At 44.1% G+C, this 23,881-nt stretch overlaps 1 protein-coding gene across 3 annotated transcripts; it reads right to left on the bottom strand.

The window, feature by feature from the left end:
• Nucleotides 1-401: 401 nt before the first annotated feature.
• Nucleotides 402-22,954, bottom strand: LOC114363056 (formin-like protein 13). Of its 3 annotated transcripts, XM_028318660.1 has the most exons (9): nucleotides 22,799-22,954; nucleotides 15,580-15,731; nucleotides 11,624-11,837; nucleotides 8,718-8,835; nucleotides 7,344-7,411; nucleotides 6,926-7,054; nucleotides 3,105-3,233; nucleotides 2,135-2,517; nucleotides 402-754 (listed from the first exon to the last, which is right to left on the bottom strand). In XM_028318660.1, the coding sequence occupies exons 1-9, from the start codon at nucleotides 22,904-22,906 to the stop codon at nucleotides 643-645; spliced, it is 1,413 nt and encodes a 470-aa protein (XP_028174461.1). In that variant the 5' UTR covers nucleotides 22,907-22,954; the 3' UTR covers nucleotides 402-642. The 3 variants fall into 3 exon arrangements, with proteins under 3 accessions (XP_028174461.1, XP_028174462.1, XP_028174463.1); XM_028318661.1 differs by lacking the exons at nucleotides 402-754; nucleotides 22,799-22,954 and adding an exon at nucleotides 20,039-20,233 and having other exon boundaries at nucleotides 1,788-2,517; XM_028318662.1 differs by lacking the exons at nucleotides 402-754; nucleotides 11,624-11,837; nucleotides 15,580-15,731; nucleotides 22,799-22,954 and adding an exon at nucleotides 10,551-10,775 and having other exon boundaries at nucleotides 1,788-2,517.
• Nucleotides 22,955-23,881: the final 927 nt, after the last annotated feature.

Raw genomic sequence — 23,881 nt, 5'->3', positions numbered from 1 at the left:
GATCAGCTAACTATACAGACAGCATCATGTAAAAAAAATAAAAAAAGGAGCATTCGTCAGAAATCGCAGAGCTTTATCAACTCATAAATCCTGACTAAGTTTAGGACTTCCGCCAAAACTCACGCGGTCGCCCACATGCGTTTCAGACCAGTATCGAAAATTAATATGATGAACAGCGGCGCACGTGGGTCACGCAGCCAGACTTCTAAAATGTTTTTGGGCTGGTTTTCCCACCTTTGTGGTTTTCCAACAGCGAAATGGGAAATGAGTCGATTATAGGGTTTGTAGTTTGACTTTTCGTTCATTGCTTGAAAGGGCTATATTTTATCTTCATGTCATGGCCCATGGTCCATGGGGCATGGGGTACCTAAATGGGGTCTTCAAATTAATAACACAACACAGGCGTTTCGAAATTTATTTCTTATCAGAAGGCAAGTGAACAATGGTCCAACAAGCTCTTTTACTTACATTTAAATGCAATATATTTGAATAACATTAAACTAACTACTTAATTGCGTAAGTGTTCGCTCTACTTTATACTGAGCACAGATTATAATACAATCACAACATTCATAACGTCGGTTCACGGCTGGCAGAATGACTTCGGATTTAGGCCAGTGGTCAAGACGGTGATTTAAAAAGTTAAAATTTATGGTCGGTGCGAGCGTTTTCGATGTCAGCCAGCAGCGGGTTGCTCTCCTCCTCGAAGCGGGAGGAGCGTGAGCCTATTCGGGAGGCGGACACGCGCTGCGTGNGACTGAGTTTAGAGGTATACATGCCATAGTAAGTTTGGTTTATTACACTATTTCGTAATCAAAAAACAAAGTTTGGTCGATGGCCGCGCGAAAAAAAAAAGACGCCACCTTCCATACAAAATCTGGCATTGCCATTTATGTCTTGAAATGCTGGTAGGGTAAAAAAAATAACGAGATTTGACGATTTGTAAGAATTAATTTATTTTAAAAAGGTCAATAAAGATGTTTTTGGTTTTGTATTTAACAAATTATCAGTTTTATCAGAATTAATTAATTTTCGAATAGAGTCACACGATTTCATTCGATGACTTTGCAAATGCAGTACGATGATACGATTACTTTTACGTTGCGGCAATCACTAAAATTCGCTAAAATGACACTAATGACGTTTAAAAAGTGGCACGCTCGGCTTCATACAATTTTTGACACATGCTGCATCTATCCATATCTGTGAGTAATACATAGCGACTGACTGTCAACTTGACACACGCTACGCAACTGTCAGCTGTCACTTAAGTTTTTTTTTTTGTGTTTGGCAATGATCAGCTAACTATACAGACAGCATCATGTAAAAAAAATTAAAAAAGGAGCATTCGTCAGAAATCGCAGAGCTTTATCAACTCCTAAATCCTGATTAAGTTTAGGACTTCCGCCAAAACTCACGCGGTCTCCCACATGCGTTTCAGACCAGTATCGAAAATTAATATAAATAAATAAAAAAACGTTTATTTGGCACAACACAATACAAATTAAAACTTAAAATTAAAATAAAATTGTACCAAACAGATCCTCGCTCAGCATAAGCCAAGGCACGTAGTACCTCGACGCTGATATGCGAGCCACGTGGATCACGCAGCCAGACTTCTAAAATGTTTGGGCTGGTTTTCCAACAGCGAAATGGGAAATGAGTCGATTATAGGGTTTGTAGTTTGACTGCTCGTTCATTGCTCAAAAGGGCTATATTTTATCTTCATGTCATGGCCCATGCATGGGGTAATAGGGTCTTCAAATTAATAACACAACACAGGCGTTTCGAAATTTAATTCTTATCAGAAGGCAAGTGAACAATGGTCCAACAAGCTCTTTTACTTACATTTAAATGCAATATATTTGAATAACATTAAACTAACTACTTAATTGCGTAAGTGTTCGCTCTACTTTATACTGAGCACAGATTATAATACAATCACAACATTCATAACGTCGGTTCACGGCTGGCAGAATGACTCCGGAGTTAGGCCAGTGGTCAAGACGGTGATTTAAAAAGTTAAAATTTATGGTCAGTGCGAGCGTTTTCGATGTCGGCTAGCAATGGGTTGCTTTCCTCCTCGAAGCGGGAGGAGCGTGAGCCTACTCGGGAGGCGGACACGCGCTGCGTGAACGTGAGGAGGTTGGGGAGCGCGCCGCAAGGAGTAGCAGGGGCCGAGCGAGAGGAGACGCGGGCACCAGGGGAGGGTCTGGTCCTGGTGGGGTAGGCGACGGAGAGAGGCATGTATAAGCTCGATTTCCTGGGCTTCTTGCGAGGGCGGCGCTCATCGCTGGGTCGCCGCGTGGAGTCTTGGGATTGGGTGGGGCTGGTGGGACGAGGGGGGGACGCGGGCGCGGGCGGCGGCGGGCGCGGCGCGTAGGCGGCCCGCGGGCAAGGCTCGGGCGCGCCGGGCGAGCGGTGGCCCGGGGGCGAAGCGCCCAGGCGAGGCTTGCAGCCGCCGTCGCAGTACATCTCGCAGTCTATCAGCTCGAGCTCTAAGTCGAATGAGGGGTCCTGTGGAAAAATTAAAAGTAATTATGAAACATTTTAATTTAAACACCGCACAGAGATATGCCTGTTGCCTAAAATGAAAAATGAAAATGAAAATATTTATTGCCAAAATCAAACAATACAATAACTAAAAGACAGACCTCCACACTCGGTATAACTTAAATAACTTCAGTCAATAACAGGGAGAGCTAAAGGTCGCTTCACGGCACTTCTTCTCTCACTCGCTCGCATAATCGACAGCATAATTTGTTGGTGCGTGCATAAATCATATCTGAGAAAATAAGCTGTCTCGTGGTATCTACATAGAAGATTTTAGTCTCATACAATAATATCAAATCTAATAAAAAAATCTACCTAAGTCCGGTCGCCGAGCATGTAGAATTTCGTCCAATGGCCCCAAGCTACCTATCCTTATCGCTCGCGCGTAATTATATTGCTGTCGCGCTTACACACTCACTGCGGCCGCCCGTCGCACAGTCGCGACGGGTAGCTTGGGGTCATTGGACGAAATTCTACGTGCTTGGCGAACGAACTTTATAAGAAATACCAAAAATATGATTGCAAATATATTAGATATTGCTCGCACTCACAAGGGGCTGTACAGGGGAAGTGATGAGGTTGTCCCGGAAGGCCTGGGACTCGGCCCGCGAGCGCGCGCACGCGGAGTCCGACGTGGTCCTGCTTCGGGCCGGGGCGGCGGCGATGGCGGGGGCAGTGACCTGTGTTTATGTGATCATTTTTAAATACTATCTGCAAAAAAACATTTAGGTACCAGTGGCTTCATTCGCGTATTTTAACAGTCAAGATCTCGTTGACGTTCAGAAGTCGTCCCATTGAAAAACAGTTCTAAGTCCGTATTCACAAGGGTCATTTTGATAGAATGATTACTCGATAGGATCGCAACTCAGCGATTTGTTGTCATTAAAGTTTTGTTACGTCGTCCGATTCAAAAGGGTCAATTTCCCAAACACATTTTTTGAGCGGCGTAGCTGAAAATCATATGTTTTTTATGACATAGAACTTTGATTTTTTTTTACACGAAAATATACAGAGGTTCCATTTTGAGGACAACATTATTAATGAGTATTTTCTTTTACAAATTCGACAAAAAATAATTGAACTAAGCGTTTCTAATTTTGGTGCAGTGTCCACATCCTTAATTTCTTACAATATGTATTTTTTTAGCTGAAGATCAAAACAGAACTTAGGGAAAAAGTATATTTTTGGATTATACAATCTATCTATTATCTAAGATTACCAAATTAAGCAAGTTTCCCAAATAACTGTGATTAAGTCACGTCCTTAAGTTTTGTCCGCGAAAAATTTATGATTTTGGTGTCAATAATGAAATAGCTCGTCAGTTTCTTTAAAGATCAAACAGGATTTAAACACTCCCATCATTCGTTAGGTTTAGTACCGCCCCCGCGAGCAGTGACGGCAGACGGGTGCAAGACCTCTGCGTCTTCCCGCCAAAAACGTAAATGTGTTGTTTTTTTTTAAACGGACAACAATTCTGCAATTTTGGTGTCTTTTTGTATAAGATTTCTAAGCTATTCTTTTTAGTTGAATTCCTCGTATAATGTAAAGGAACTGTTTTCATACCATGTGTTAAAATGTTATTGTTATATTTAAAACAGATTTCATATAATTTAGCTTTTTCAACGAGAATCTAATTTTGGTGAGTCAATTTTGGTGTTTTTGGTGGTGCACCAAAGCATTTTTAACCGACTTAACTCCGTCAATTGTGAACCGATTTTCAAAATTCTTTTTTTGTTCTATAGGGTACACTTATGTGGTGGTCCCATTGTCACCAAGTCAGGATCTGATGATGGGATCCTAGGGAAATCGAGAGTAAACCTCAAATTTTGTAGGAATGCAATACGTTTTCTAAAGTTATTCAAGTAGTCATCATCTAATGTTGATGAGGTGATGATGGAAGGTAAAACTCCTTAACGCTTAGGAGTTGGAGGATAATTCTTTAAATATTTTAGGTAGGTATGTACATACAGTTGTATTATTTCAGGTATTTAAGATGAGCTGATGATGAAAGGTCAAACAACATAAGTTAGGAGTTAGATGATACTCAATACTCATTTGTTGATACATACATTGACACATGATACATTGATACTTTTTAGTTGCCGATATTTAAAGTAGGGAGCCTGTATTTTGCTAGGAAGATTATTTACACTTGGATTGTGATTAAGACTATAATTTTCCATTACAAAATGGAAAATTATAGTCTTAATCACATTAAACATAGGTACTGTCCCTCTTCAGTGACAATAACAAGGACTAATAAACTAAAAAGCATGAAAAAAAATAATTTTAACAAAAAAAATAAAACCGACGCCAACAATCACTTAAAAGTAGAAAATAAGTACGTCGTTATTTATTTATTAGGACAATATACCATGATTAATATTTTTGGAGTCGGTGCTGGTAAATTTAAATCCATTTCTTGAGCTTGGCACTAAGATATGACCGACTGACAGCATATTTTCTAATTTTGGTGCTTTAATATAAATTTTGGTGTTCTCTTAATTTTGGTGTAAGGAAAATCTAAAAAACTACTGGACAAAATTTAATGTCTTAATCATTTTAGAAACAGTATAAGTTTCCAATAAATTTGATCTATAATTAAAGAATAAAAATACACAAATAACAATTTCCACCAAAATTTGGCAAAAATATGCACTTGTTGAAATTCACCCAAAAACAGTTCTAAATCCGTATTCACAAGGGTCATTTTGATAGCACGATCACTCGATAGGATCGCAACTCAATGTTTTGTTGTCGTTGAAGTTTTGTTACGTGAATAAGGCTACTACTCTCATGTCACCTAGACGTATAAAACTGGTAGAAAAATGTTGCTTTTTAAACTGGATCACACTAGCGCCCTCTAGCGACAACAGCAAGCAAAGCTCTGCTTTGTGTACCTTTCGGTACAGCATGATTTAGTCCAGTAGAATTAGCTTTTAAATCGGAAATAATTCCTACAAAAGATTTTATTGTTTTAATGGCTTCATTGGTTGCCCATTAAGACTCTCCTAAGTTTTCGACTTCGACGGAGTTGTGCTTAAGTGGTGGGGGCCCCCGAAAGGGGCATTTTTTCGGTTTTCCGGTTATACCGCGTAAAGGACTTACCCTATCAAAAAGTGGTCTTCATGACGGTTGAAGGGCACTTAATCCTGCATTGAATAAGACCAAATTCATATGTTTTGGACAAACCGTTCTCGCGCTAAAGTTCGGCAAAGTAGAAAATATACGTATAATTAATGACCCTCTCCATGTCCAATGGTTTGTTACCCACAGGCTTCCAAGTCTTGAAAAGGGCCACCTCAACCAGTGTAACCCTATCAAGGCTTACGAGCTTGATGCGCCTATCCTTGTTCGTCCCAGCCGTTCCTTAACTGCGGTTGCTGCACCTCTTCCTGGCACTCACCTGAACGACTCTGTGTTACCTACTGTGGCTGCCCCTCTTCCTTGTATCCTCCTGCATGACTACGTTGCCTAGCCGTATGCCTGGTCTAAGGTTCGACGCCAAAAATCAACAACAACAAGTTCATATTAAAACGCTGAAGAGTTTTTTGTTTGTTTGTTTGAACGCGCTAATCTTAAGAGGTAACACAGAGTCGTTCAGGAGAGTGCCAGGAAGAGGTGCAGCAACCGCAGTTAAGGAACGGCTGGGACGAACAAGGATAAGCGAATCAAACTCGTGAGCCTTGTTAGGGTTACACTGGTTAAGGCGACCCTTTACAAGGCTTGGAAGCATGTGGGTAACAAGCCATTGGACGTGGAGAGGGTCATTAATTATACGTATATTTTCTACTTTGCCGAACTTTAGCGCGAGAACGGTTTGTCCAAAACATATGAATTTGGTCTTATTCAATGCAGGATTAAGTGCCCTTTAACCGTCATGAAGACCACTTTTCGATAGGGTAAGTCCTTTACGCGGTATAACCGGAAAACCGAAAAAACGCCCCTTTCGGGGGCCCCCACCACTTAAGCACAACTCCGTCGAAGTCGAAAACTTAGGAGAGTCTTAATGGGCAACCAATGAAGCCATTAAAGCAAAAAAATCTTTTGTAGGAATTATTTCCGATTTAATCAATTTTTGTGTTTAATTCTACTGGCCTAGAATTACGGTTTAGTGAATTTGTTACTTACTGGTACCGCTGTGTCAATATCAGGCAGTGTTATCGGTAAGGCGGCAAAAGTATGTTATCGATACCATGAGGGCGGCATAAATGCGTTACCGATATTATCGGTACCGCCGGAGCAGCTTCACTGCGATATACGTAGCGCGGAGGCAGCTTAAATGCCCTACCGGTACCTCGAGAGCATCTTAAGTGTGTAAGGCTGCGTTTCCACCCGTATATTACCGGTATCTTGGTAGCAGCATAGTTACCGGTAGGACGGGGGCGGCGCGCGGCTCCGTCAGCGAGGACAGCGAGCGTAGCAGCGAGCGGCCGCACGCCACGCCGCAATCCGAGTAGTTGCTCGCGCACGAGTATGGCGGCGGTATGATCGAATTTGCCTGCAAGGAGAAGTAGGAAGCTGAACCAATATTAAGTCCATTATCTTAAACTGTGATACAAAGTTGAAGCTTACTACGGATCACATCTGACTAATCACAGTGCGCCTGCGTCGCGTCACAGATACTATGTATGGACTAGAGAAAAATCGAATCGCTCGCTCCAAGTTGGGCGCCAATAAGAACCTTAATTGGCGCCCAACGTGAAGCGAGCGTAAACTTGCAACTTTTTCAGAGCAAACCAAAATTTTTTATTAAACAATAATTAATTTTGGAGATTTTGACTACTTACCTCATTTGCTGCGTTGCATATGAAACTGGAGTTGAGAGATTCTGCAGTACTCGTCGCTGAGAGAGAGCCTGAAACAAACGCATAAAAACACCTTAAAAATCTTCTATACTTAATTCGTAGCCAGTTTGTATGCCTACTAAAACACAGTTTAATGTGTAAAATACTAACAGTAGTCACATTCAGCTTTGCTAGCCGTAAAGCTCCCTCGTGCTTCTTGAAAATATCTTTCACTGGATCTAACATTTTTCTTGGTCACAGTAACCTAGCATAAAGTTATTTCGTCCTTGTTGATCCTTTACCAGTAAAACTAAGTAACAACAAAGATAGTAATAATTAAACTGTAAATTGTCAGCAACGCCTTTATAAAGTTCGCACAGTAAGGCTGAGTTGCACCACCTAACTTTAGCGGTAACTATAACGATAACCGGTGTTTTTTGTATGGAGTTTGACAGACTTTTGACGTTTGTAAAAGTTAAAGTAAGATGCTGCAACCCAGCCTTAGTAACTCAATCTAAATCTGTGAATTCAACCAATGAAAATTGCTGTCTAAATATTTATAGGAATGCGTCTGACTCTCACTGCAGTCGCTCGTTAACTAACAAAGTAAGCGCAGGGCTTGGTAATTGAGTTATGCCTTCCCTTGATAATCTGCAAGCTGATTAGAATGCGTGGGCGGCATTAAGCCGCATTTGATTGTAGGCGCATTATGCATCTTACGGCTCTCTCCAGGAGAAGCCATAGTGCGTTATTATAAGCCTGGGGCTACTAGGACGGCAAGTTTTTTTTATCTCGTAATAACTATCGAAAATCGTAGGGTTCAACTCTAGATAGCCTTCAAGATAGCCTTGATAATATTTAACAATTGACTTAAAATCCTACTTTCTTTCATGTAAATCATTATTGTACACAAAAATAACGTTACAAAAGGCGAACTTAATACCATGTGGCATTCTCTACCAGTTAACCTTTAGGCCAAACAGAGACTATTCGTTTGTTTTAAATAAATGCCGTCGACTGTCGAGATAAAGGCATCCCCCACGGATTTCCACATCAATCCGGTGCCTCCTGCATCCAGATGCTTCCCGCGACCTCCACCAGATCGTCGGTCTTTTCTGCCCTAGCGGTCATCAGCTTTACGTGTCCCATTGCCCCTTATGTTTGTCGCTTCTGCGGGCTATTATTTTGGTTTTTCTGCGAATTTCTGACTCCATCACGCATGAAATCAATGTGTGGTATTTGCCCCACTTACTGATACTTAAGATTGGCTTTTCTGCGGGTCATGTTAGCTACTTTTGCAGATCTTCTCATTTCTGACTCCATCACGCAAGAAATCTATTACGAAATCAAACCTTCATAATAAATGTTACAACGTACCTGGCGCGCGTATGACGTAGTTCCGGAAGTAGTGCACCATGAGGTAGTTGCCGCCGCCCTTGCCGTCGCCGTCGCCGCACGTTATCACCAGCGGATACAGGTCCGGCTTCGACGTTACCTGCGGACGATATTGCGTCACTGAATTAAAAGGCTTGATATACTTGAGAAGATCAAGAGTTCCAACCATGAGACTAACAGAGAAATAGATTGTTTCATCCACGAAGACGCGTTCCACCATTCTTCCGCTAATGTTTGGGTGATATCGGATCGGTACACGCTAAATTATCTATCAGTGTGCACCGCACGCTCGGATTGCTCGGATGAGATTCCCCGCACCCGCGCTTCCCTCGACGAAAAATTGGTGGGGCGCGTTTTCGTGAATGAAACAATAATCTATAATGTCCTGTCATTAGTTTAATCATTTCAATTCAATCATTTAGATTTAATTCAAAAGATTAAACCAGTTTTGGGCGTCATTTTAAAATACGTGAGGCCTTAATTCTCAGAACAGTCACACATGGTTCTATCTGCATTACGAACCGAATCTTGAGAGCGCGTAGTTAGGTACTGCATCGAGGCTCTTTTCAGCTTATTCTTTCGTGTCTTCCAAAATGGCCTGACCTCAGAGCATGACACATGCTGAACGGCGGCCATTTTTGGTTCTAACTACCTTTAATTACTTGTTCAAATTGTGTGTTATTTTTTTCTAATATTGGAACCAAATACGGCGCCTGGTGAAACGACCCTTAGCGGCTGTAGTGCGGCGGCGGGTAGACGGAGCCGGCCGAGTCGTGCTCAGAGGGATTACTCTGAAAAACGTTATCCGAAGTTTCGAAACTTGCCATCCCTGAGTTTAGTAGTCTCATCAGTAAAGCGAGATGTCAGCATGAGCGACAGTGTGTGACAGACGATCCGAAACTACGTATCAGCGTTTCTTGTATCCTATAGCAGTGAACTACCTCTGAGTACGGCGCCGGCGCCTGGTGGAAGGACTCGCAGCGGCTGCAGTGCGGCGGCCGCACGCAGCACGATGATATTCTAAAGCCCGGTCGCCGAGCACGTAGAATTTCGTCCAATGACCTCCAAGCTACATATCCTTATCGCTCGCGCGTAATTATATTGCTGTTGCGCTCGCACACTCACTGCGGCCGCCCGTCGCAAAGTCAGTTGGGGTCATTGGACGAAATTCTGCGTGCTTGGCGACCGGACTATAGAGCAGTAAACTACCTCTGAATACGGCGGCGGCGCCTGGTGAAACGACCCGCAGCGGCTGTAATGAGGCGGCGGGTAGACGGAACCGGCGGAGTCGTGCTCGGACGCGCGGCGCCGCACGCAGCACGATGGTATATTCTAAAGCCCGGTCGCCGAGCACGCAGAATTTCGTCCAATGACCCCAAGCTACCCATCCTTATCGCTCGTGCGTAATTATATTGCTGTCGCGACTGCGACGGGCGGCCGCAGTGAGTGTGCGAGCGCTTGGCGACCGGACTATAGAGCAGTAAACTACCTCTGAATAAGGCGGCGGCGCCTGGTGAAACGACCCGCAGCGGCTGTAGTGCGGCGGCGGGTAGACGGAGCCGGTGGATTCGTGCTCGAACGCGCGGCGCCGCAAGCAGCACGATGGTATATTCTAAAGCCCGGTCGCCGAGCACGTAGAATTTCGTCCAATGACCCCCAAGCTACACATCCTTATCGCTCGCGCGTAATTATATTGCTGTCGCGACTTTGCGACGGGCGGCCGCAGTGAGTGTGCGAGCGATAAGGATGGGTAGCTTGGGGTCATTGGACGAAATTCTGCGTGCTCGGCGACCGGACTATAGAGCAGTGAACTACCTCTGAATACGGCGGCGGCGCCTGGTGAAACGACCCGCAGCGGCTGTAATGAGGCGGCGGGTAGACGGAGCCGGCGAGTCGTGCTCGGACGCGCGGCGCCGCACGCAGCACGCCAGCGAGCACGCGTACACGTGCGCCGAGCGTCGCACGAGCAGGCACCACGCGCAGCACAGCACGATGGTAACTTGGGGTCATTGGACGAAATTCTGCGTGCTCGGCGACCGGACTATAGACCAGTAAACTACCTCTGAATAAGGCGGCGGCGCCTGGTGGAACGACCCACAGCGGCTGTAATGAGGCGGCGGGTAGACGGAGCCGACGGAGTCGTGCTCGGACGCGCGGCGCCGCACGCAGCACGATGGTATATTCTAAAACCCGGTCGCCGAGCACGTAGAATTTCGTCCAATGACCCCAAGCTACCCATCCTTATCGCTCGCGCGTATAATATTGCTGTTGCGCTCGCACACTCACTGCGGCCGCCCGTCGCAAAGTCGCGACAGCAATATAATTACGCGCGAGCGATAAGGATGGGTAGCTTGGGGTTATTGGACGAAATTCTGCGTGCTCGGCGACCGGACTATAGAGCGGTGAACTACCTCTGAATACGGCGGCGGCGCCTGGTGAAACGACCCGCAGCGGCTGTAATGAGGCGGTGGGTAGACGGAACCGGCCGAGTCGTGCTCGGACGCGCGGCGCCGCACGCAGCACGCCAGCGAGCACGCGTACACGTGCGCCGAGCGCCGCACGAGGAGGCACCACGCGCAGCACAGCACGATGGTAACTTGGGGTCATTGGACGAAATTCTGCGTACTTGGCGACCGGACTATAGACCAGTAAACTACCTCTGAGTACGGCGGTGGCGCCTGGTGGAACGACCCGCAGCGGCTGTAATGAGGCGGCGGGTAGACGGAGCCGGCAGAGTCGTGCTCAGAGGGATTACCCTGAAAAACGTTATCTGAAGTTTCGAAAGTTGCCATCCCTCTCACGTAAAGCGAGATGTCAGCATGAGCGACGGTGACAGACGATCCGAAACTACGTATCAGCGTTTCTTGTATCCTATAGCAGTGAACTACCTCTGAGTACGGTGGCGGTGCTTGGTGAAACGACCCGCAGCGGCTGTAATGAGGCGGCGGGTAGACGGAGCCGGCCGAGTCGTGCTCGGACGCGCGGCGCCGCACGCAGCACGCCAGCGAGCACGCGTACACGTGCGCCGAGCGTCGCACGAGAAGGCACCACGCGCAGCACAGCACGATGCCGCCAAGTGTGCCGAGGAGAAACAGCACCGACCTGCGCGAGGGACAAGAAGGATTTTATAATAGTACCGACAGCTCATCAAACTTAACACTTATCTCGTTGCAATACAGCCTATTTTGCAACAAAAATGTATACTCTGACGTGCTTTCGAGTGTGTACCTATCGTCACCTGTTCTTTTTATTTTAGACAATAATGCCCTCTCCTTAGGCTGTCTGAAATGCTTCCTATTGCGATGCGATAAGACCATTTTACATTACATTCGTAAAAGTAATGTAGGTAACATTGGTTTTAATTTCAAACTTGATTGTCCAAAAGTTGATTCCATAGTTCGAAGCGATGCTTCGTCCATTATACTACTTTGTCTAGGGCTACTTCCTAGCTAAGTAGGTAACTGCTACTATTAACAGAGCCCCGATTACGGTATTTTTTAACGTCAACAATCCAGACACGCTTCTCGATTCTGCGATACGATTGGTCGTTCAACAGCGTACGTCAGCTGTTTTGACCAATCGTATTGCAGAATCAGAAACGCGTCTGGATTGTAGACGTTAAAAGTTACCGTAATCGGGGCTCTGGTTACTAGAGACTTCTCTTACTTAGACTTACATAGATTAACAACCTCAGTTTCAAATTGTGTCTAACATGGATGAAACCTTCATTAAATAATATTAAGTATTGTAAGTGTATTGTCGATGATACTGAATAAACATTTTTTCTTTCTTTCTTTCTTTCAAAATCTTGGAATCTTGTGGTAAATAGAACACGTAACTACATAATAAAAAACCGGATTTCCATAATCAGCAAACAAACCAAAACTTTTATAGTACAACGTTACACTCTGTTTATTCCATTTAAAGGCCCATTAACTTTGAGGCTTGTTTGCATTAAGGCCGCTTGTTTCACGCGCCATATAGTTGTCGCGACCTTCGTCAGTCCAGCCGGCCCCGAACCTGGGACCCTCATCAAAGTCAGTAGGCGACGGGACAACACAGTTTATATTGCGTAAAGTAGATGCTTAGTTAGAAAATTGATAAGGAATTAAATAATTAATTAAAAGGCTGGAAGGTTCCGATTCCCGGTCCCTGCTCTTTGATTAGTAGCGTAAGATAATTTAACAATGTCTTTTAATTAACAATTTAGGCTTTATTATACCTAACTGTGTAAATAAAAACTAGGGATGTTATGGATATGTAGTTTCGGTTATGGATACGGTTACGGAACGGATATAGGAATAATAATGTACCGGTTTTTGTTACGGATATTTTTTTCATTTCGGATATCCGAAAGTTTCGGTTATTACGGATATCCATAACCCCTGGTAGAAACCAAAACAGTAACTATGTCTCACAATGTATAAATTCTGAAATTTTTTGGCCTTCGTAAGTACTTGATGCGATTTCAGTACTACGCCGACCGAATTCTCCGATAATAAGAAAAGTATACACATGTTTGTATACCTAATGTAAACATTCCTAATGTTATTTGCGAAGTTTACGGTGGAATGGAGAAATGCGAGTCCCCGACCGAACCCACAAACCAATACCCAGGAAACAACATGAATTATTTCATCCATCCCGGCATTTTTATTAGTTTCGTGCCTTACCAACATAAAAATGGCCATTCCGTGAGTGTAGTTTCGTAAGTAAATTATTTATTTTATGAGCACCGCGCCTAGTCTGGAACTTTCTTTGCCCAGTGCAAGGAAAAGCTGTTGATTTACGAATACAGCCTTCTTGCCTTCTCCTAAAATAAAGAAAGGTAGTACCTATATCACTTAAAGGTAGTAAAGTAGGGTTACATCACTTACACACCTATCGATCCTGGGTGCCAACATAAGCTCTACTACTTTACAAATGAATAAAATAAAATAAAACCTCAATTAAAGGGCCATGAAAGGCTGACAGATGAAGAACAGAGTGGTCCTATAAGATCCTTTTCTTTTTAAGATACTCACGGAACCCTAGACAATCTTATGTTTTCGCACTACTACCTCTCAATACAGTCATAGTTGTGGTATAACCCGATCGTGTGAGTTAACTGCGCACGAATGCGAGTCTCCCTCGCACTCGTGCGCACACCTCCCCGCGTTCGCCTCGTCGATGTGACGTCACGGCTGCCACGTGCACAATTAACTCGATTGGGTTGTACTGACTGGCCCATTGATGATCACTTACCATTGTGCGTACCACGGGTAGTACGGAAGCTCCCTGGCTGGAATGCGACTCCCTGGACCTCCCCGCGTTCGCCCCGTCCATACAAGACCGTCGATATGACGTCACGGCTTCCAGGTGTGCAATTAACTCAATCGGTTTGTACTGGCTGGCCCATTGATGATCCTTAGTCCTTACCATTGTGCGTACCACGAGTAGTACGGGAGCTCCTTGCAGCACAGCTAGTAGCGGGCCCAGCCGCCTGTTGTGGCACGGGTTGTCTTCTGTCCCACACTGGGGACAGCGTATCACTTACCATTGTGCGTACCACGGGTAGTGCGGCAGCTCCTTGCAGCACAGGCCCAGGCCCAGTCGCCTGTTAGGGCACGGGTTCAGTTCGGTCCCATACTGGGTACAGCACATCACTCATCATTGTGCGTACCACTGGCAGTAGGGGAGGTTCCTTGCAGCACAGCTAGTAGCGGGCCCTGCCGCCTGTTGGGGCACGGGTACAGTTCTGTCCCACACCGTCTGTCTGGTTCTGTCCCCACTCACCATTGTGCGCACCACGGGTAGTACGGCAGCTTCTTGCACCACAGCTAGTGCGCCGAGCCCAGCCGCCAGTTTGGGCACGGGTACAGTTCTGTCCCACACTGTCTGTCTGGTTCTGTCCCCACTCACCACTGTGCGTACCACGGGTAGTACGGCAGCTCCTTGCAGCACAGCTAGTAGCAGGCCCAGCCGCCTGTTGGAGCACGTGTTCAGTTCTGTCCCATACTGGGTACAGCACATCACTCACCATTGTGCATACCACGGGTAGTACGGCAGCTCCTTGTGGGGCTCGTCGTCCCACCTCGCAGCACAGCCGCCTGTTGGGGCACGGGTTGTCTTCTGTCCCACACTGGGGACAGCGCTCACTCACCATTGTGCGTACCACGGGTAGTACGGCAGCTCCTTGCACCACAGCTAGTGCGCCGAGCCCAGCCGCCTGTTGGGGCACGGGTTGTCTTCTGTCCCACACTGGGCACAGCGCATCACTCACCATTGTGCGTACCACGGCTAGTACGGCAGCTCCTTGCAGCACAGCTAGTAGCGGGCCCAGCCGCCTGTTGGGGCACGGGTTCTCTTCTGTCCCACACTGGGGACAGCGCATCACTCACCATTGTGCGTACCACGGGTAGTACGGCAGCTCCTTGCAGTACAGCTAGTAGCGGGCCCAGCCGCCTGTTGGTGCACGGGTTGTCTTCTGTCCCACACTGGGGACAGCGCTCACTCACCATTGTGCGTACCACGGGTAGTACGGCAGCTCCTTGCAGTACAGCTAGTGCGGGCCCAGCCGCCTGTTGGGCACGGGTTGTCTTCTGTCCCACACTGGGGACAGCGCATCACTCACCATTGTGCGTACCACGGCTAGTACGGCAGCTCCTTGCAGCACAGCTAGTAGCGGGCCCAGCCGCCTGTTGGGGCACGGGTTCTCTTCTGTCCCACACTGGGGACAGCGCATGACTCACCATTGTGCGTACCACGGGTAGTACGGCAGCTCCTTGCAGCACAGACCCAGGCCCAGCCGCTTGTTGGTGCACGGGTTGTCTTCTGTCCCACACTGGGGACAGCGCTCACTCACCATTGTGCGTACCACGGGTAGTACGGCAGCTCCTTGTGGGGCTCATCGTCGCGGCGCGAGGGCGCGCCGGGGGCGCAGCACCCCACCTCGCAACACAGCCAGTGCGCTGGGCACAGCCGCCCGTCGGGGCACGGGTTCTCTGCTGCATCACACTGGGGACAATTCCTTTTATTTGTACCTAGTTCAAAATATTCTCAAAAGGTATCGTTATAAATTATAATCAAATAAGCAATTACTTGCAAAGTAACCGAAATAGCATACATAGGGCGGGGCACATAGCTCGTAGAGACGATGGCCGTTGGGACAGGAAAGTTCTCGAGTGGCGACCACGGGCTGGAAGACGTAGCGTGGGCAGGCCTCCTACAAGGTGGACCGACGATCTGGTAAAGGTCGCGGGAAGAGCCTGGATACGGGCAGCGCAGGACCGTTAATTGTGGAAAACCTTGGGGGAGGCCTTTGTCCAGCAGTGGATGTCATTTGGCTGAAACGAAAGCAATTACTTATAGGAACTTTTACATTACATAAGTACGGGTATATTCGTTAAGATAAACGCAAATAGATACTCTACTTATGGCATAAAAGGGTCTTTTCCACCCAGGTGATCAAAGTGGACTCCACTCCAGGCAACACTTTGGTGTCCTTTGATCACCCACGGATAAGAAGTCCACTTAGTTCACCTAGGTGATTTTATCTATGGGTGGTCAAAGGACACCCATAAAAGTTCGCCTGTAACGTTTCCGTAATGGCACAAAATACTTTTTGGTAATGCCAAATCGAACATGAAGTAAGTAGGTGAGTAAGTCATAATTACTTTTAACTCTCATTACCTCAAAACTAAAGCTTCCAAGTTAAGGTAAACGTATCTACATTTACCTAAGCTCTATAATACATTACATAAGTGTAGTTCGCTGTCGAAATTACGACGTAGGCTAAGATCCCTCGGTTGAATGACGCACGTGAATTTTGTATGAGCTGCCGCTAGATGAAAGGACGCCATCAAGAACTCTGTGCAAACGCTCAATGAATGGCACGGAAATTGGTTTCTTTGGCTGAACACCACAGTTTGCAAACATTATGTGGGAACGTAAGTACACATGAGCACACAGTCGAATGGGAAGGAATATTTAATGTGTTCAAATAGTACGGGAGAATTGAGAAGGAATTGGATCTTGGTGTAGTATATTGCTTGCGGAATCTTTAGAACTACTTTAAGTACAGTAGTTAGTAAAATAATAATGTAAATATTTCTGACAAAAAGTAGCCTAATCATGAGCTGGTATACCTACATTGCTGCAAAGGTTTGGTAGAGTGTGCGAAAGAATTACACGAATTAATTCCACCAGCCCCCTTCCATCATCGGGGAACCAGACGCAGGTTAGCGTACCATCCCTATATTGTTGACATTCCACCAGCTCGCACTAAGCGTTTCGATGACTCTTTTATAATGCGAACAGCTAGGGACTGGAATTCGTTGCCTGCTGCTGTCTTTCCCGAAAACTATAATCCGGGCCTCTTCAAGCCGAGAGTGAATAGGTAAGCACTTACAGGGCAGATATGTACCATCCTAGACTGCATCCCACTTAACATCAGGTGCGATTGTGGTCAAATACCTGCCTTGTTATGCATAAAAAAAAAGAGTCGAAGTCACGGGACGCTGAAATTCTTGAAGTTCTCTTTGAAGTAGTATCGATCGACATACGCCAAAACCAGCAAATGAAAACTAATATAGGTAAAACAGATTCGTCTGTAGGTCGAAGCGTCCTCTGCAGCTTATTCATTATAGGTAATGCAAATAGCAGGCGACGACTCCCACCATCGTATATCAGACAGGCAACGTCGTAAACGTAATAACATGATAATTGATATCAGAGCCTTTGACATCAACAAAAACGTTTTCGTGCCGCTCCCATACTGCACTGACTGGTTTAAGCGCCTTATTACCACCTTATTATAATACCTACGTTACTGTGATATTGTATCGTATTTATTTTATTTATTTATACTTTTGCACATAAAACTGTACAGTGGCGGATGCTAGTTGGTATTCTCTGCCAGTCAACCACAGGTCGAGCAGAGAGACTAAGGCGGTGCAATAAATATCGTATCTGTTAAGTCTTAAGTCTTCAGAAATCTGCTCAATTCTCTTCCATTGTGCAAGTAAGCCTATTTTAAGCCAATCGATACAGGTGCAAGTGCATCCCGCATTCCCGCCTCCCTCACACTGAGGCTTTTATAGAAATAGCGCGGCCCCGCACTCTTTGTCGGATTACAAGCGCTCGTATTGCCATGGCAACAGCCCTCCCCGCGCGAATCCGCGTTGTAAAATATATCCGCATATTAAAACTGCCTGTTTGATTATTTAACGTCTATCACTGCTAACTTTTATGAGCTTTGGTAGAGATACTACTGAACCTCGGAAAAGAATTCGAGGCTACGGCTACTTACGGTAAAATACGGGATGCAATAGTTTTATAATATCTCAAACTAGGGATATGAAAATTCGATTTAAACTTCAGGTTTTTCTGAAAATCTAATAGGTATGTATACAGGGTGGAATTTTGTAATGCCACCTGGAGGGAAAGTACTCTTAATATTGTAGATAGACATTTTTTCTCAAAGAAAACATTCCATTTTTGAAAAGAAATAGAACTGTATTCAAAGATTTCCAAAATATTGCTTGCCACACCCGGGAATCGAACCTACTAAAATCTGTTAAAAATTACACTCTGTATTTTTATTGCATCGATCGTTAGGGTCAAGTATAAGGATGAAATCTCTCTAACAAACTTGATAAATGAAATGAAAGGAAATCCATAAAATCTTAAATTATTTTAATTATGTACAGAAAAATTTATGGTATGGTAGTGAATTTTCGAAAGATTTTCAAAAATCTATGAATGCAGTTCTCTTTCTTATCAAAAATAAAGGAATGTTTTCTTTCAGTAAAATTTTCTATCTGCAGTATTAAGAGTACTTTCCCTCCAGGTGGCATTACAAAATTCCACCCTGTATAAGATTTCATCACTGTGTTTAATCACGACTCACGAGTCGTTATCTGAAATTCAGACAGGTGGAACCGCGGGCAGAAGCTGGTAGGTACGCAATTGAAATTGTGCTTATTCACAATTACTTTTTAATTTTACTTTCAGAGCAATGGTATCGATAATATCGATAGATATGGGACGCGTTAAAGATGTTCTATGTTGCAACATTAGCTATTCTCGAGAGACACATCGTGACCCGAGAGCTTGAGGACATAAAGATCGATTGTTCCTCTCAAGAGGCCGATCGGAATAGCTCTCAAGTTCTCAACCACCTCTACTAGACATACTAAACCTCTTCTAAATAACTATTTGAATAATAGTAGGTTTAATAGTATAGTTTTAGTAGCGTTTTACTCTTTCATTCAATCGTGATTCATATTTTGCGAATACGAACTACGAAATTACGATGATTCTCGTGGGAATGTTTAAGGGGGAAAATTAATAAACATTAACAAATACTAATGAACGAACGATTCGTAGTAATATTTAATAATTAAAGTGATGAAGGTGAATACACATACCACGTTGTGTGTTAACTAAAACTTCAAAAAACTTTAATTCACGTCCCCTAACGCCACTATAAACCTACTCGTCTTGCTGAAATTTATTTAAGTAGTTGTATACTTCCAATGGTACACGAAGTAAATGGACACCAGAATTAGTGTTCCTTTTATTCCGTGAAAAAAAAAAAGTTCTGGGCATACAAAAGTGCGCAATATCTAGGCAATCGTACTTATAAATCAAAGACAAAACGCACTTTTTGATCGAATCGAAAATCGAATCCGTCAAAACTCCATACAAAAAAGGGGCTTTTCGACCACTTTGCGACTGGTTTGCGATTATAATTTGCACTTTGTCTAGACCCACAGTATTGTTTACGAGTGCTATGTTTTCCCAACAGTTTACGCGGGAAAAGCACTGGCACCGCGCATGTCCCCCGACCGATCGATACTTACTTATGTCAACGAGACAGACATGAAGCCCCCAAGTCTTCGTTTGTTGTCTTATAACCTCATTAATAAGGTTGCAAATGCTTGCGATGCGAATACCGTAGTTCTTTTGTTTTGTGAGCAAACATGGAAGAATGTATAAAAAGAAGCGTTCCGCTACTGCAAAAAGGTATCTTATGAGCATTGCGGCATTGGGTACGTTTGATTGAATTAATTTTAACTGCAACGTTGAGTAGAAGATACTGAAGTATTTAGGAAAATGCTGGGTGTTACGATACGACTTTCTATGAATAGGACTGGTATTTCCCACATAGAAATAACATAGCATTTGTATTTATTTATACGTGTATTTCAGATTTCAAACGTTATTTCATGGTTTAATAAACTTAATTAAAGTGAAGTTACACCATAGAACAGTTAGTATTTAATTCAAACAATCGCAAACGCAACTACGGAAAGACTTACTGGCACTGGTTTGATAAAAAAAAATCCGAGAAACGACAAAGCGAGTATGGCGATGAACATTGTAGTGAGGGGTGCGCCTGCTGCGTCATGGGGCTCCCATCATCAGCGCCGGGCGGTCGGGACAGCGAGGCGCGGGCCCCGCAGCAATCGGCCCGAGCTACTCCGAGCGCGACATTCGGGCGCCATCTGTGCTCGAAGGATCGCGCGGAACTAACCCTCCTTGCAACGGAGTGTGGCCACCTCAGATGTTTTTTACCCTAACGTTTGGCGAATTTACCCTAAAGGTTCGGCCAAATCTAAGCGATGAGCCGGCGTGCATCGATGGCGATCAATGCATTTAAGTCTTTAAGTCTGATCGCCATCGCTGCACGCCGGCTGATCGCGTTGGTTTGGCCGAACCTTAAATTATTTTTTTATCTTATTAAAAAAAAAAAACAAATCAATGTACTTAATTACTACTTATTATAAACTAATATCTTAACTACTTCACGGTTTCCAAACATTCTTGGAATGTGTCCATAGTAGGTCATAGAAAATTCATCTGCAGTATTTCATTGGACGTACTTAAGTTTCATTGGAACATTTTAATATTTAAATACCCTAAATGCGTAAAAATACCCAAAATTTGGGGTAAATAACCTAAGGTGGGGACACTGCAGCGGACACCCGCCGACCAACCTAACCTGACCCCCGCCCCCTCCCCTCCAGCCGTCGGAAAATGTGAAAACTCGCATGCGGATCTCTCGCACTGCTGGATTTTTATTCCAAGTCCTTGTTACACTGGGAGAAAGACGATAATGGTATGCCAAGTAGGTCAGTGTTGACAAACGCAATATTGTATCATGCGGAGAATAATGTAAACAGTAAGTAGGTGGGTTCGTGGGATGCCTTCATGTTGCGTATACATGTGAACGACTCATAAAAACTGGACGAGGGGTTGAAGAAAATTCACGACTGCTGTCGTATAGAAATCTACGGGTAGTGGGTACCTATATGCAGTGATTAAACATGTATTTCTGAACACAGGTCATCGGTAGTGTCATGACCTATCGCCTCGACTATTGGCCTATTTTCTGTTTTTATACCAATCAATACCTACATGGAGACTTCACTTAAATTTGATTTGTGTACTTATTTGAAACATCGACATGCGATAGATATTTTATTAACCAAAATCGACTCTATCTACTACTTTAGAAAAAAATAACTTATTATCTTAGCAAATTACGATCAAGATTAACTTTTGCTTGTACTTACTCACAACTTGATAGAATGTGTATTACTTGGAGCACGGCCAAGTAGGATTCCCTGATGTATGCGTAAGAACGTGAATTACTTCGAGGAAAACGTGAATTTAGCTTGGCACACTCCACATTGGCCTGGATGAGAAACATTCCCGCCAACTTGACGACTGCCGCAGACAAGCAACAAATAACAAACGAGCGATTTTACTCTCAACTTCGGCCTTGGTACAGTTGAGACTAAAAGTACGAACAAAAATACTGGGCGACCACAAAATTATTTAGCCCCTCGTCGTCGTCATCGTTTCAGCCAAATGACGTCCACTGCTTTACAAAGCTGCTCCTTAAGAGCATTTGACGATTTGCAAGAACTAATTTAATTAGTCTAAACAAATAAAGAAAATTTTGATTTTGAAAGGCCTCACCAAGGTTTTCCACAATGAACGGCCCTGCGCTGCCCGCATCCAGGCTCTTCCCGCGACCTTTACCAGATCGTCGGTCCACCTAGTAGGAGGCCTGCCCACGCTACGTCTTCCAGCCCGTGGTCGCCACTCGAGAACCCGTATTCACAAACATTACTATGAGGTCTCACAGTGCGCGTGGACGCACAGGGTGGCACACGAACCAATTACAAGAGCTCTATTCAACGCTGTGCGTTAGATTTGCTGCTTCACTTATCTAGTAATCTTCTATTCAGTTAGATATAATCTTTTACAACTTTCGATTTTGTTAATAATATTTTAAACAACTTCGATCGAGCTACGCGGCTACGCGTGAAAGTGACGCTATACTGAAATTTCGTAGCGCAAGTTCATAACTTCGTAGCGCAATTTCGTAACTTCGTAGCGTAAGATCGTAACGCATTGCTTGCTACGGGCCCAGCTACGACCCGTAGCCGTAGCCGGGAGTGGGTCGTAGTAAATCTTACACGTGTTTGTTACGTATTGTGTAGGCCTGTAGGCATTGTCAACTTTTTTGTGTATTTTTGATCCTTTTGAATCTTTTTAAATTCAAATAAAGTAAATAAATATAAATTTAAAAAGAGGTGTATCAAACAATATACCGCCCACGTAGAAATGGTATAAATTATAAATGGTAGGGTACATAGTTACAACAATAACTTGTTTACAGTTTTTATTTAATAACATGTAAAAAAATATCATACATTCAGCTTAGAATAGTTGTGTAATCTGAAAGACATTTTGAATCACAGTTAGGCGATTATCACACTGCGCCGCGCTCCGCCGCGGTACGCGGGACGACAGATTTAATAATTGTATGCAAGTAGGTACCTCAGTTTGTATAGAAAACACGCGCGGCACAACACACTGACAACGCGTCTGCGCGCGGGATTTTTTATATGAAATCACGCGCTCCGCGGCGGATCCTTATCGCTCGCGCATTATTATGTTGCTGTTGCGGTCGCACACTCACTGCGGGCGCCCGTCGCACAGTCGCGACAGTAATATAGTAAGATAAGTAACTCTTACATTTCTATCTGACTATTAATTAAGCTTACATTCATTGGCATCAGGTGCAGAGAGGGGTGAGGACCGTTCCGTCTTGAGTTGGCAGGCATATGTGGAGTACACCTCTGGAAACAGGTTGTCACAGCTGCTGTTGTCATCAGAAGACAGCGGGTCTATTCCTGTCACACAGCTTATATCCTGGGTTGGAAGAAAAAGACTAAAAAATGCTATCTAAAATGCAAGTCAATTAAGAAAAATCCTGCAAGATGAGTAAGGCTGGGTGGCACCAATTTACTTTAACTTTGGCAACGTCAGAAATCTGTCAAAAACCATACAAAAACACCTGTCATCGTTAAAGTTACGGTCAAAGATTGGTGGTGCAATTCAGCCCAATGGAAAAAAGCTTACAATGCCTATGGGCTTGGTTTCTGGGATGTCCTCAGAATAAAGTGCCAGCAAACGTAATTCCAAGTCGCTTAGCTCCTGGCTTATATTTACTTTCATTGCTTTTCTCTTTGTTTTGTTCTTGAAGTCTCGCAGGGACTGAAAATAAGAGGATAATATTAATAAAAAGTAAGTACTGTACTGCTTTTTAGAATTCTTAGAACTTAATAATGAACTACATACCTACAAATATTTTTAAAATTGAAAATACAGATGACTTTGCTATGTTATATGAGATTTTTATTGGATAAAAAGATAAGTAAGCTAAACTACAACAAATAGTTTAATTAATTATGATCATATCCAGTTTCAATCAGTGAATTAGCACAAAAACAAAGTTTACATACCTGTTGCCACTTGGTTACATTTTTGAGATCGCCACTTTCAATAGAGTTAAGTTTCCTGGCCAAGACTTCCCAGCTTGGCAGCCGCCGCATTCCTGTTGGGCAGTCGGCCAGAGAGTAAAGACCGATCTTTTTCCAACGCTTCCACCAGAATTTGGAGTTGTTCTGAAGAAACTATCTTTCTATCTTCGGACATTTTTTACAACTTGTTGATCACTCTTTAAAAAGAAAGTACTAAAATAATGGATACAGTAGTGTGTTAGACTTAGTTTCTACACAATAAATAAATCTTTACACCAATTTTTAACAAAGAAACACTAAAAAACACTACCGCGAAATAACTTT

Source organism: Ostrinia furnacalis, unplaced genomic scaffold, assembly GCF_004193835.3.
Source record: "Ostrinia furnacalis isolate ACB-3 unplaced genomic scaffold, ASM419383v2 OfSCF6946, whole genome shotgun sequence".
In the NCBI taxonomy this organism is placed as follows: Eukaryota; Metazoa; Arthropoda; class Insecta; order Lepidoptera; family Crambidae; genus Ostrinia; species Ostrinia furnacalis.
Note: the sequence above shows the minus strand (reverse complement) of the source record. Positions and strands in the feature narration are given on the sequence as shown.

Excerpts from the sequence above, each read along its gene's own strand:
- LOC114363056 (XM_028318660.1), bottom strand. The coding sequence starts at position 22,906 with ATGACAACAGCAGCTGTGACAACCTGTTTCCAGAGGTGTACTCCACAT. Across the intron at positions 11,838-15,579 it reads TACCCGTGGTACGCACAATG|GTCGGTGCTGTTTCTCCTCG; the intron begins GTGAGTGAGCGC and ends TCCCTCGCGCAG. Across the intron at positions 8,836-11,623 it reads CACCGCCACCGTACTCAGAG|GTAACGTCGAAGCCGGACCT; the intron begins GTAGTTCACTGC and ends TATCGTCCGCAG.